General features: G+C 32.4%; 1 protein-coding gene across 1 annotated transcript in view; it reads left to right on the forward strand.

The window, feature by feature from the left end:
• The window catches only part of LOC115883670, a 250,820-nt gene that overhangs the window by 196,779 nt on the left and 40,717 nt on the right, over positions 1–13,324 (forward strand). The window contains exon 2 of the mRNA XM_030902056.1: positions 9,714–9,874. Coding sequence (XP_030757916.1) covers positions 9,714–9,874 — 161 coding nt within the window. The remainder of the gene's footprint in view (positions 1–9,713; positions 9,875–13,324) is intronic.

Genomic DNA, 13,324 nt, shown 5'->3' on the forward strand with positions numbered 1-13,324 from the left:
ACAATGAACAGTAATTCATTAACTCTATGAACTTTAAGTTCATTAAATCAATAAACAGTGTTCGTTAATTTGAAGAACACATTAATTGATAAAATGAATAGATTTCATTAATATAATGTACCTAAATCCTTATATTAATGAACCGTATCATTAATACAATGAAATAATTTCATAACCTGTTTAGTTATACATTTAAAAGTTGACACTATTAGTTACTCTTGTTATACCCTATAATTGTTATACCCTATAATCCATGATGAAGATCGCTGTCATTGATATGAAACGTCATTGATAGTCATTTGCCAGCCAACTACCTAAAATAATTATACTATAAATAGATTTCCATTTGAAGAAGCCCTTAGCTACAAAGGTGACAAAATTACCAATAGTGCCGACTTACTTACGAGCACAGTAAAATTTCTCCATTAGGGCAATAAAAAACAAGTGCAATAAACTAATAATAATTTATTCAAACTTGATATAGCATATACAAGTTAAAAATTAAACAAAAATAGAATCGACGAAGAGAATAGTAATGTTATTATTAATTTTAGGGTAAATTATAATAAGAAAATTAATTTACCAGTCAATATCCTGAGGGATTTCTATAAAAAGACCATTTCTTTATTATATTAGCTGTATCGTTAGACTTGATAACGTCTAGACGAATTTGCAACAGGCCTTCCAGTCGCATCAAGTAGGTCCGATGTTAAATTGTCGAATTTGAGGGCTTGAGAGCTGGTCTCAGCATCTTGTTCCGGTTCTAAAAGCGACGTATATCAAAATAATGAAAATGCCAAACATTAAAAGAACATTCATATTTTTGTTTTTTATCTTCTGAAACATATTTGGAAACCGCCGTTTTAATGAATACCCGCACCAGAAATCTCACACAGCGGAATTTGATTTGACAACACAGCAAATTAACTATAATACGATAGGACTTTTATTTAAAATATTTAAAATATTGAAGAGAACACTTACCGCTCTAATGAAACTAAAGCCTCACTGAATAACAAAACCACACAGACGTTATTAAAGTGCCAAAGTAACCGATCAAGATGGCCACTACCTACTTAAGTCCTAGTATTTTATTCCTGATATTAATAACCGCGTACATTAATATAATGTAGTGTGTTCCTTGTATTAATAACATTGTTCATTGTCACAATGTACAACTCATTAATCAATAATTTAGTACATTGATATAATGAATATGTGTTCACAACCAAACGCATTCATTGGGACAATGAACGCGTTCTTTATATTAATGAAAATCTTACATTAATTTAATAACCAGATTTTCATTAAATTGATGAAATTAGATTCATACTATCAATAAATCAGGCATCGATCTATGATTAACAAATCATTAATATTATGAAAAGAATCATTGTCCCAATGAAACAACAGTTAGTAATTATTTATTAATATTATGAACAATATTTTTTTCAGTGTATATCGATAATTCATAATAAAACAATTCAGTATTGAAAAAATATACGTATAGGTCTTTATTTTGACATTTGACATATTACAATCGCTCGATGTTGTTTATTTACAAGATAATACCTTAACGTGATAAACCGAACCACTGATAAACTAAAATTTAAGATAGGCATATTAATTCCCCATCGGGCTCGGCTATTTATATTAATATTTTTATTCAAGGAAAATATCAAAGAAGTAATAAAACAGAATCAATAATTTTTAATATTCTCGTTCTAGTTGATTTAATATATATTCTTTACTCAAAGTACCTGCACAACAATAAACTAAATATACCTGTAACTGCTCAGGTTAATTGTATCTACTTTTCAATTTATTTTCCTTTCATTCGTATCGGAAAATGTTTGAAATCAGACCGACCGGGACCGACCGATCAATGAATCTTTTAAAAAATTCATGCACGGCTCGTATTGATTTGGCTGTTTACAGAATGAAATTCAGACGGGGCGCTCGTCGAGTCCGGCTGATTGAGGATAGTTCTTTTTATAGATACATCGACCGCAAGATTTCTTTTTTTAAACAAAGAGTTTATCTACTGTTTCGTGTTTCTTAATTTAAAGTGCTTTACATTTTCTTTCGCATTCAATCAGAGATATACAGTAGGAAACAGTAGATTTTTTTTCCTTGTAATTTTATTGCGTTCTAACAAATCAGCGTTTTGTAAAAATTCATACGTATCCTGTAGGAAATTGAACAATCTTAAAAAAAGGTCTCATATAAGTTTTCATTTAATCGACTCGTTTGAGAGTTTTGGAAGGTTAAAATTCAACTTCAAATCGTATACTAAGGACTGGCAAAGGTTAGTGTTTGTAAGATGAGTACAATGCGTTTATAATGTACTGAACAAAAAGAGAACAGTAAACACGTTGCCAAACGTACGAAATAAACCGAGAAACTACGCACATTGCTAAGAGACATGGAAGGGGATAAGCAGATTTGTCGCAGTCCAATGGTCGACCCAATCAGTACCTCTGTCCTATGCCTCTGTCAATTTTGGTAAAAATAAGTGGAATTGAGTTGGTGTTCGACAGTGGTCGCGCTATTAGAACTCTGAATTCAAAATGAATCGATATCTCAAAATATATTAAAAATAATTGATTGTAGTTTTTTCAAAAACTTTCTTATCATTTCTGCTATATTTTCTTCGCAGACAGTATGTAAAAATCTTTATAAATAAAAAGTTACACGATTGCTCAAAATTGCTATGCACTAAAAGTAAATGGATGGGTTTTTTTAAGTTTCGAATGGAAAAAAAAAACAAGCAACCAATCGAATTTTTTTTATTTAAACATATTGTAAAAGATCCGATCTTCAAAATAAAAAAAAAAGTTTCAATATCTCAAGTGGTTCTTAAGTTATCGCCTGTTATGTGTTAAAAAATGAGTTTTTAAATTATCGCTATTACTGACGCTTTATCGCTATAAAACACCCTACGATACCCTTATAATTCCATTTCAGATGGTCAGAAACATATCTAATGATTTTATCTAGTTATCTTTTCGAAAAAAAGTCATTTAAAAATAAGCTGTTTGCGATCGGGATTTTACTCTACCTGACAGGGAAAGGCGCGCCGGCAACGCCGCAACAGCACTCCGTCGTATTTCTCTCACTCCGACTTAATAAGATTCTTATGCGATTTACTTCCACACATGTAAGTACCGAACCAATAGTAACGGTTGCCAGCACGGTATGTTCGTCAATCGTAACGTTGTATATACAACGTCATGAAAATACCTCTGTTTTGATTGACAGATGCATGAAAATCCAGCTTTATATTCAGACAGATGTCTGAATATATAGCTTGATTTTCATGCATCCATTGTCCGACGATACGATGATACGATATCAATTTTATTGGATGAATTTAAAGACTTCAATTGGTTAGAAAATTTTTAGCACTTTTTAAATTTATTGCATTTTCACGCCACCGTTCATCGAATATACGATTTCCTTGTGATTGGCGACATTTTATATTTTCATTTCCATAAGAATATAGTCCTAAGAGCTGGCAACATTTTCAAGAGAAAATTTTTTGAAAGCTGGTTCTTTAATATATCTTTTGTTATGCTCTCCTGAAGAGAGTTCGGACCGTCTGGATGCCGAAAGACGTTGCATTCACGACTGCGCATCATCTCTGTATTCAACATGTGTTCATTACTACGCATCACGAATTCGCCCTATATTTCAGAAACTAAGGAGGCTAGGACAAACATGTGTAGCATATTATTTAGTTTCATAAAAAAAGTAGGAAAGCAATTTGAAAATCGCATCATTCTATCTCTACTCATAAAAGAGAAATCCTATAAAATACACGAAAATAGAATACCCTGTACAGATGTGATGCGCACTAATGAACCGCAGTAGTTTACCGGCAGCCAGCCGGCCCGCACCGTGGTCAGGAGAGCATAGCAAAAGATATATCAAAGAACCAACTTTCTTAAAATTCTCATTTTCCCGTCATTACTAGCTTTTGTGTTTTATTAAGTTTAGATTAAATTTGTCAAAAAAGTGTCAAAACGTACGATTTTTCTCCGATGACGGGCTGAAGCAAAAAAATAACGCCGCGCCGCCGCCGTTGGACCATCGTATCAATCTTTGAATAAGAAGACTAAGGAAGGAGCATATCAAAAATCTTAGGTCCACTTATGGGCCTCAAATATGGCCGACTTGAATTCCGGTTTATCAGTGCCGTTCTAATTTTATTTAAAAAATGTAAAACTATGATGTAGGGTAAACGTGGGGTAGACTCAATATTTTTTTTTAATTTTAAGTTGTGAATAAATATTGGTAGTTATTAAAATTGTTATAAAAATATAAAATTCTAATAAAAATAGATAAGTTATAATAATTATTTATAACCATAAACATCCAATACGCTACTGAAGCAGGTAAGTCAAATTGACGTATCTAAATTCTTTGACATCTAATCTTTGACAAGTAATAACAGCAAAAATGCAAAAAAAATTATATAATTAGTTAAATTAAGTGAATTTCATAAATGATCGGTTTACTACACGTATGTACCTATATTATATAGTCACTTACTGGAGAAAAGTTGTTCCATTATTTCACTCGATTTTTGCCGAGATCTACCGCACGCTACACAACCAACTATTTAGAGTCTTTTTCGATAAATCGCGATAGTGTCACTGTTAATTTAAGTTCTGCCACAATTTCCATCTAGATTTACTACCTTTGTACAACTATCAGTAGTAGAATAAATAATAAATAACATAAAATAAGCTCCGTAAAGACTGACAAATCCACAAAATTTCAAATTAAATTCAAATGTGTCAAATAAATCGTCAAACAGAACTGTCAAGGATCCTTACTTTAGAGTCCTTTTTCCTCCCACCATGCATGAATACATGGATAGCATTATGCTCCTTCCTTAGTATTCTTATTCAAAGGTATCAATGGATAACAGACGCATGAAAATCAAGCTTAATAAAATAGTATTAGTTTCTCTTCCATTAGTCATTTAATTTAACGATCTAAGCGCACTGTATAATATACAGACTATAATATTATTATCTAGCTGACCTTTTTTCACCAAAATACATTAATCTGGGTGTAAATGACCAGACAGTACTTTATAATTAAATGTCTAAAAACACTAACGCAACTTTTTTTCATATCCGTAATTGACGCTGTTCATTTTCTAATTTATTTTTTCGCTTAGTATTTTGTTTGAAAATTAAAAAAGAATCCAGAACGCGATTATTAAGCAAGAAAAGTTATTAAAACTTTCCGAAAATTAAAAATAACTTTTGAAGAAATTTCCTTTGTGGTATTTTCCCCTTTCATTAAGAGGTGGTTTGATGTTAATCAAACAACCTTAAAGAAATAATAAAATTAGAAAATTTTAACTGGTTAACTTAGATTAATATATAAATTCAATTTTTTTTATAAATTACAGTATGTATATTTTTATTATTTTTCTTATGTAAAATATATTATGTAAGCGATACCAGTGAAACTTTTAGTAATGTAATCGAAGGCGCCATTTTTAAATTCATTGGTGCCAACCATAGACATATTCGGCGCCGGGCTGACTAACTGGAATTTAAATTTCCCGCTGGGGATTCAGGTGGTAGCTCTGCTGTAAAAAAAAATCAAGTTACCACATTTATTTATTTCTTGGTTTGGCATAAATTAGGATTGATTGACGTATTCAATTGTTTTCGGTCACTTCCGGTTTCACCGGAAATGACTACAACTGTTATTACAACTACAATTTTTAAAGTTTTTAAGAAAATGTCACTCTGAATAGAATGACATATCCTATGTCAACTTTTGACATTTTCGCATATGGTTTATTTGAAATTATAATTTGCGGTTCGTAACGAAAATTTCACTCGAAATACCAAGTGAGTGGTATCAAATTATTCGTAAAAAAATGCTTTTTCCAAATATGCTAATGAGCCACTCTCATTCTATTTGAAAAAATTGAGATATGAATAAAAATACGATTTGAGCATGTTCTAACTGGCCAGGACAAGACACTAAACATTACACGATCAAATCTATTTTTCCAAGGCTCCTTGATGAAGAATTAGTGTTTTAACATAGCCATGGCACTCTAGATTGAATTTTAAAATACAATATTTTATTAAGCGACAATGTCAAAAGTTGACATATGATATGTCATTCTACTCAGAACGCCTTTCTATCAAATAAAGTAAAAAAATACCGAACGTGCCATTTAAAAATCAAAAGTTGTAGTCATTTCCGGTGAAACAGAAAGTGACCAAAAACAATTGAATACACCAATCAATCTTAATTTATGTCATATACTACTACATATACTAACATACCAAATCTCAATCAATTATGGCGTAATGATATGTAAAAAAGTTCTCTATGCACGCCACTGAGTCAAAACTGTATGCGAGAAATATGGATAACTGCCTTTATAAATCGATCAGCGTACATAAAAAAAGGCAAAATGTGAATCGTATCTCGAGAGGTTATGCCTAATTGGCCGCACAGCTTTTAAAAGCCATTTGCGGTCAACGTAAATTGGCAAATTAATTTAACATCCTCAGAGGGAGAAAAAAGCATACGTCCGATTCGAGCCAGCGACAGCTCCTGGTCGCCTTTTAAATATTTACTTTTAATCTTAGGCCGAGGCCAAATTGGATTGGTCACGAAGTTTTGACGTCAAAAGGTGGCTCGTCTCTTTGCGTGTGTTTGTGTGTGTGTGTGTTTATATGTTTACGTACCAAATTAAAAAGGAGAACGTATCACTTTAGTGCGGAGAAGACGCAAAAAATGGAGCAAATTAAAATAGAACAATGGTGGGCGATAGTTTTGTCAATAACTTTTCTATTAAATTGATTTGGTTTGGTTTGGACAGTTACTGAGTTATAGCTATATACTGCGTAGCTTAGATGTTAACAATTTGATTATATATTAGTCGGTTTAAAACGTTTTTCTACGTTGTCCGATACCCAATTTCCAGCCTGTTATATTTGTACAATCCTCTGTTGACATCCTCTTTCACTCATCGCTTTGTGTGCCCCGTGTTTTCCTTTTTTTCTGCCCTTTGGTTGCCAATTGATTATTTTCTTGGGCCATCTTCTATTCTTCATTCGCTCTAAATGTTCATACCAGATCAGCTGCTTTTTCTCTTGTGTTATTGTGCCATCTATACCCATTTGTTGTTTTATATTATTTCTTATTTGTTGTTGCCTGGAAATTCCCATTGATCTTCGAATAGCATCCATTTCTACAGCCTCTATCTTTTTCTTGTATTTTTCAGTGATTCTCCATCTTTCTGCTCTATATAGGAGGCTGCTCTTTATCATCATGTTCTTGAATTTTCTTCGCTTTGTTATTGATTTGCTTCATAGAATTCTATTTAGACATCCGATTATTTTTTTCGCGTTGATAATCCTTTTCTCTATTTCTCTGCCATCAGTTCTAGTGTTATGAAATGTAATTCCCAGGTATTCATACTCTTGACACTGAATAATTCTTTGGCCGTTGTCCAAGTTTAAATTTCCTTCTTGTGCGCCTATACATTGATATTATGTTTTGTCTATGTTAACTGTCTAGCCCCATTCTCCGTATTCTTCAATAAATTTTCTTAGCATATTTTTATCGTTATTTGATCGTCTGCGAACAGAACCACGGATCTCTTTTCCAATTTATTAAAACGACTGCAACGTATATTTTAAAGAGAGTAGGGAAGATGCAACAACCTTGACGTAGGCCTTTGATGGCTATAAACGTTTTTGTAAGCTCTATTCCTACCTTTATTTTTGATTTTTGCGTCCTTATATAGTTTCTTAAGAGCTGTTATAATGTATGGTTAATGGTAAATTGTTCCAGTACTCTCCATAGCCTGGATATTAGGACAGTGTCGTATGCTTTCCTTAACCAACAAATGTTACATGTGTGTAAAAGTTTCCTGCCGATCTTTTTTCTATAACTTGTTTTAAACAGAACACGTTATCTGTACACGACCCATTTTTATAAATATAATAAATATTATCATCGATATTATCAAGAGATATAGCAACAACATGCTTTATTAAAGATGGCGTTATTATGAGAACTTTGACAGTTAAATAATTGACTTATAATAACTAACTCAAAAATTCCAAGATCTCGAAAAAAAAAAAGTATAAAACACGGAAGCAAATAAGAAAAAAACCTCCAAATAAAAATGTCTGTGTGAACTTCAAGGGCAATAATATAAATATCAGCTTGAAAGACTTGTAGAATATCGAAAAATTTGACAATCTCCCAACAGGAAATACAAACTTCAGAACATAACGACATATATACTTCAAAGGAGTCGGGGCCCTTGGCAAAGGGCAGAAGACGCCTTTCTCCGCTAACTTCAAAGCGGTTCGCGCAGACTATTTGCCTTTATCGATATTTGTGTACGTTTTCGGTCTGCTACAGATCGAAAATAGAATCGGAAGTTGGACGTTATCTCGGAATAGGCACCACTTTATTATGTAACAATACAGTTAACTTATTAAATTAAATCAGAGTGTCTTATTCAGGATACTACTAAAATTTTTATCGAATGGCAATATTATAATTAATGTGTATGTAAGATTTAGATCTATATAATTCAGATAATGGACTTTAAATATTATGTAAAGAGAATGATAGGTTGGGATAAACACTACACTCGATATAGTTATTAGTTAGTATTTTATTGGGAAAATACGTACTACATTCTGACATCAGAAGTTGGATTGACCTATTTAAACTACTACTAGTTTCAAAAAGTGCCAATATGCCATGGTGTGTGTGAATCCATAAATGTTGGAATATTAGTTCTTCTTCTTAAGGTGCCGTGCAGATTCCTGCGTAGGCATCTTTTTTTTCCTCACCAGATGGTTCTGTTAACTGCAGCAACTTGGAGTGCTTGGAAGTCCTCTATGCCTGTCCAATGACGAATATTTCTCAGCCAGGATAGCTTCCATTGACCTATTCCTCTTTTGCCCCCCTCTATTTTACCCTGGAGAATCAGACGCTGAAAGTGATAGCGTTCTCCACGTGGTATATGTCCCAAATAGGCTATTTTCCTCTTCTTGATGATTTCGAAGAGTTCACGTTGTTCCAGACCAGCTCCTCTGAGAATGTCTTCATTCCTCACACAGTCGACCCAGGGCACTCTTAGCATTCGTCGTAGGGTCCACATTTCGAAGGCTTCAATTCGGTATATTGTTGCTACCTTCAGTGTCCATGCTTCCACACCATATAACAAAACGGACCAGATATAGCATTTCACCATTCTGTATCTAAGGCCGAAGTTCAAATTCCTATCTGTGAGAAATCTTCGCAGTCTCAGAAAAGTAGATCTTGCTTGTTCGATCCTGCATTTGATCTCCTGATCTGGATCCCACGTTTCGTTAACCATGCATCCCAAATATAATTAGTTAAATATTAATTAATTAGTTGGAATATTAGTTAAAACATTGGATTTCATTTATAAGCTCCTTTATTCCGCTTTGTACTCAGGATTACAAACATAAGGTACTTATCATTCTCGTTACATATACACTTGAAAGTGAGTTCTTGACAAAGGGCAGAAGACAATAATTTATTTTAATTTAGGGGAATTATATAAAGCTAAATCTCATATATACAAGGTTTCCCATTTTCGTTTGTTTTATCGTTTATGAGTAGAGATTTGATTGAGTAATTGTTTAGAATACAAAGCTCATTGTTTGTTTTAGAATGTCCCCCAGCGGCCGATGGTATGGAAAGGTTCGCTTGTCCCACGCCAGACAGACAAGGCCGCTATCACTGCATAGATGACCACGTGCTCTGCGACGGTTTCATTGATTGTCCGTCAGCGGAGGACGAAGACAGACAAGCATGCATGTTTTACAAAACGGTGAGTAGTATCAATTATGTACTTAATCAGAACAACATACAGAACCTTAATTTAAATAGAACTTACCTAATCGCTTCTCCAATTATCTTTTTAAGGCCGATATTGGGCTATTTCGCTGCAACCCTTTGTAGATCTATTGTTGCTCTCTTCCTGTCTCTAATTTTTCTTCTCCAGTGGTACCCTTTTTATAATTGAAAAGGATACGACTGGTGTACGACTGGCAAAGGTTAGTCTTGGGTCGAGATTTCCGTATGTAAAAAGAGTACAATGCGTTTATAATGTAATGAACAAAGAGAGAACAGTAAACACGTTGCCAAACGTACGAACTAAACCGAGAAACTGCGCATATTGCTAAGAGACGTGGAAGGGGATAAGCAGATCTGTCGCAGTCCACCGGTCGACCCAATCAGTACCTCTGTCAGTACTTAAAGTTCTAGGGAAAGGTGTACATCATGCGTTAAGCTTCACGATTTAATTGCGTCTCGCGATACTTTATTTGTTTATTTATTAACGAGTCGTTGTAATTTTACCTACAGCATGAACATTTTTAAGTGCAAGTTAGAAACACTTGCATTTTTGGTAAAAAATAAGTGGAATTGAGTTGGTGTTCGACAGTGGTCATGCTATTAGAACTCTGAATTCAAAATAAATCGATATTTCAAAATCTATTAAAAATAATTGATTGTAGTTTCTTCAAAAACTTTCTTAACATTTCTGCTATATTTTCTTCGCAGACAGTATGTGAAAATCTTTATAAATAAAAAAGTTACACGATTGCTGAAAATTGCTATGTACTAAAAGTAAATGGATGGGTTGTTTAAAATTTTTGAATGGTAAAAAACAACATCGAATTTTTCTTATTTAAGCATATTGTAAAAGATCTGATCTTCAAAATAAAAAAAAGTTTCAATATCTAAACTGGTTCTTAAGTTATGGCGTGTTATGTGTTAAAAAGTTGAGTTTTTAAATTATAGACCCAAGAATAACAGTTGCCAGCACGGTATAATATAATGTATTCTGTTGTATCTTCGTTTGGCAGAATCTGCACATTGACGGCTAACAAAGTGATCCTATAAGTAAACCTTTTTTTCCTTTTAAGGTACTGAACCTTAAAAATGTTTAAAAAAACTATTTAAAAAATCTAAAAATAACAATTTGAGAACACTCTAGTTAATCTATGCTTAAAAATTATGTTAACCTAAAAATAACATTGTGTTAAAAACATCGACATTATTAATTAAAATAGTATACATTTCAAGTTTTACCCAGTCATATTTTTTCACTTATCTTCTAGTCTGTAAGTTCAAATTTGTCGAGTTAACCTATATTTAAGCCATAATTAGTTATATATTTAACTCTTAAAGAGATTTTTAATTAAGAAAATTAGCTAATCTCGGCTTGTACGCTAAGGAAATAAACAAGTAAATTACATTTGCGTGCCACAAACTCGGCCATAATTCAGCGTGCTAATATATTTTTATAATGGAACACGTGAAAATTGCGTATTTGGATCATTGTTTCGTCAATCTATTATTAAATGGTGAAGAATGGACGTATATTTTTATACTTCCTGGAGTTTCAGTCAATTATGGTAATAAAAAGTATTAATGTTTTATAAAGTTCCCATATAGCACGTCCAAATGAAATTACGTTTCTACAAGGGAGACACATGTGAAACAACATTATGTTAAAGTGAACCTAAGTGTTCATCTAGTTCTAACATATACATATGAGATACACGCAGGTTTATATTGATAGAATTGTGTGATACAGTGTTTACTAGTTGTATACCATATGCACTCAAGATTCTAAAGAGTTTTTTGTAACGTAACAAATAATTATTAAAATTATGAAATCTGACGTCGGTATATGAGACATACAATGTATAAGTCATATGTATGTGTGATACTTCGTTCATAGTTGTGCCTATAGTACACACCTTGTAAAAATGTGACGTATACACATAATATAAATATCTATATAGACACTTTGTAATAGTGTACTGTTGTGTCTACATTCTAGCATGAAATGAAGGTGTGCGCATGCGCGGATAGCCTCAACGTAGATACACCGACCAAGTGTATCTTATGTGTCCTCTTTCCTTTCTCCTTTCTAGGAGTGGTATGTGTTAGCAGCCATTATTGTTTTATCATTCGGAAGCTCTATATAAATGTTCTGTTTGTGTGTAGTTTAAAAGAGATTTTAAGGTAAGTACAAGTTTTTAATTACCTTGTTACGCCTTCCTAAGAGTATTATTAATATTATAGCAGCGACTCTTCCCTTACTCGTTACCCAATTTACCAAATTTTGACTCCAATGAATGAAAACTCCAAATATTCTCGCAAAATGATAAAGAGGTTAGCTGAGTGAGCTCTGCAATATATTTTTTTTTAATTTGGAAATAATAAAAATCTAAATGGACCAGAGAAAGAAAGATTTAAACACTTCAAAGAACTTCTTATACTGATATTCGGTAAGTTATTGATGGATCAGTATACAGATATGTTTAATATTCAATAATCAGTTTCATATAAAATTTAAGGGTGAGATTGTTAATCTGGAAATAAAATACAACAAAGTCCAACAGATTGCTCGATGAATGAGTATTCTAATAAACCAACTGCTTGGAGGGAAAAGAGGAGAAAAAAATGACTAAACGAGGTCCACCAAATTGTGGCGATATACTAGTGTTTACCATTTTAGTATGTTGTTATACTAGGTACTTATATTTTTAATACATTTTGATACAAATTCTATTCTTTTACAGTGTTTTCTTACTTCTGGTTTCTGCAGTGTAAATAATTATTATTATTGTGTTATTTGCGCTATTGCGTTCCATGATATAAAGAAATATAAGAATTTTATTTTTTTAAAGAGAAAGAGAAAGAGAAAGAGAAAGAGAAAGAGAAAGAGAAAGAGAAAGAGAAAGAGAAAGAGAAAGAGAAAGAGAAAGAGAAAGAGAAAGAGAAAGAGAAAGAGAAAGAGAAAGAGAAAGAGAAAGAGAAAGAGAAAGAGAAAGAGAAAGAGAAAGAGAAAGAGAAAGAGAAAGAGAAAGAAAAAGAGAAAGAGAAAGAGAAAGAGAAAGCCTTTTCCTCAAGCTGACTCCAATAAATATCTCTAGAAGTTCGATATAATCTTATCCAGGTATTTATCAGAGTTACTATTCTGAAGTAAATCCGTTTTATTATTATTTAGTTCATCATTAAGAGATGCTTGGTTCTTGCATATACTTATTTATTTATACTTTGACAAATAATAGTTATTGTTTATAATTTAAAAAAAATATATATAGTAATTTATACAATGTCAACCCCTTAAAATTGCAAAAAAATCCTTTTATATTCTTCTTGTGAATACCTCATTATATTATAGTGAATTAATTAACAAAAACTACCCAATTACAACGGCCAAGTTTAGGTTTTAAACTAAAAAGTCTCCGGCTTTATTTTA

Source organism: Sitophilus oryzae, unplaced genomic scaffold (assembly GCF_002938485.1).
Source record: "Sitophilus oryzae breed Bouriz unplaced genomic scaffold, Soryzae_2.0 scaffold_1974_pilon_pilon, whole genome shotgun sequence".
Lineage (NCBI taxonomy): Eukaryota > Metazoa > Arthropoda > Insecta > Coleoptera > Curculionidae > Sitophilus > Sitophilus oryzae.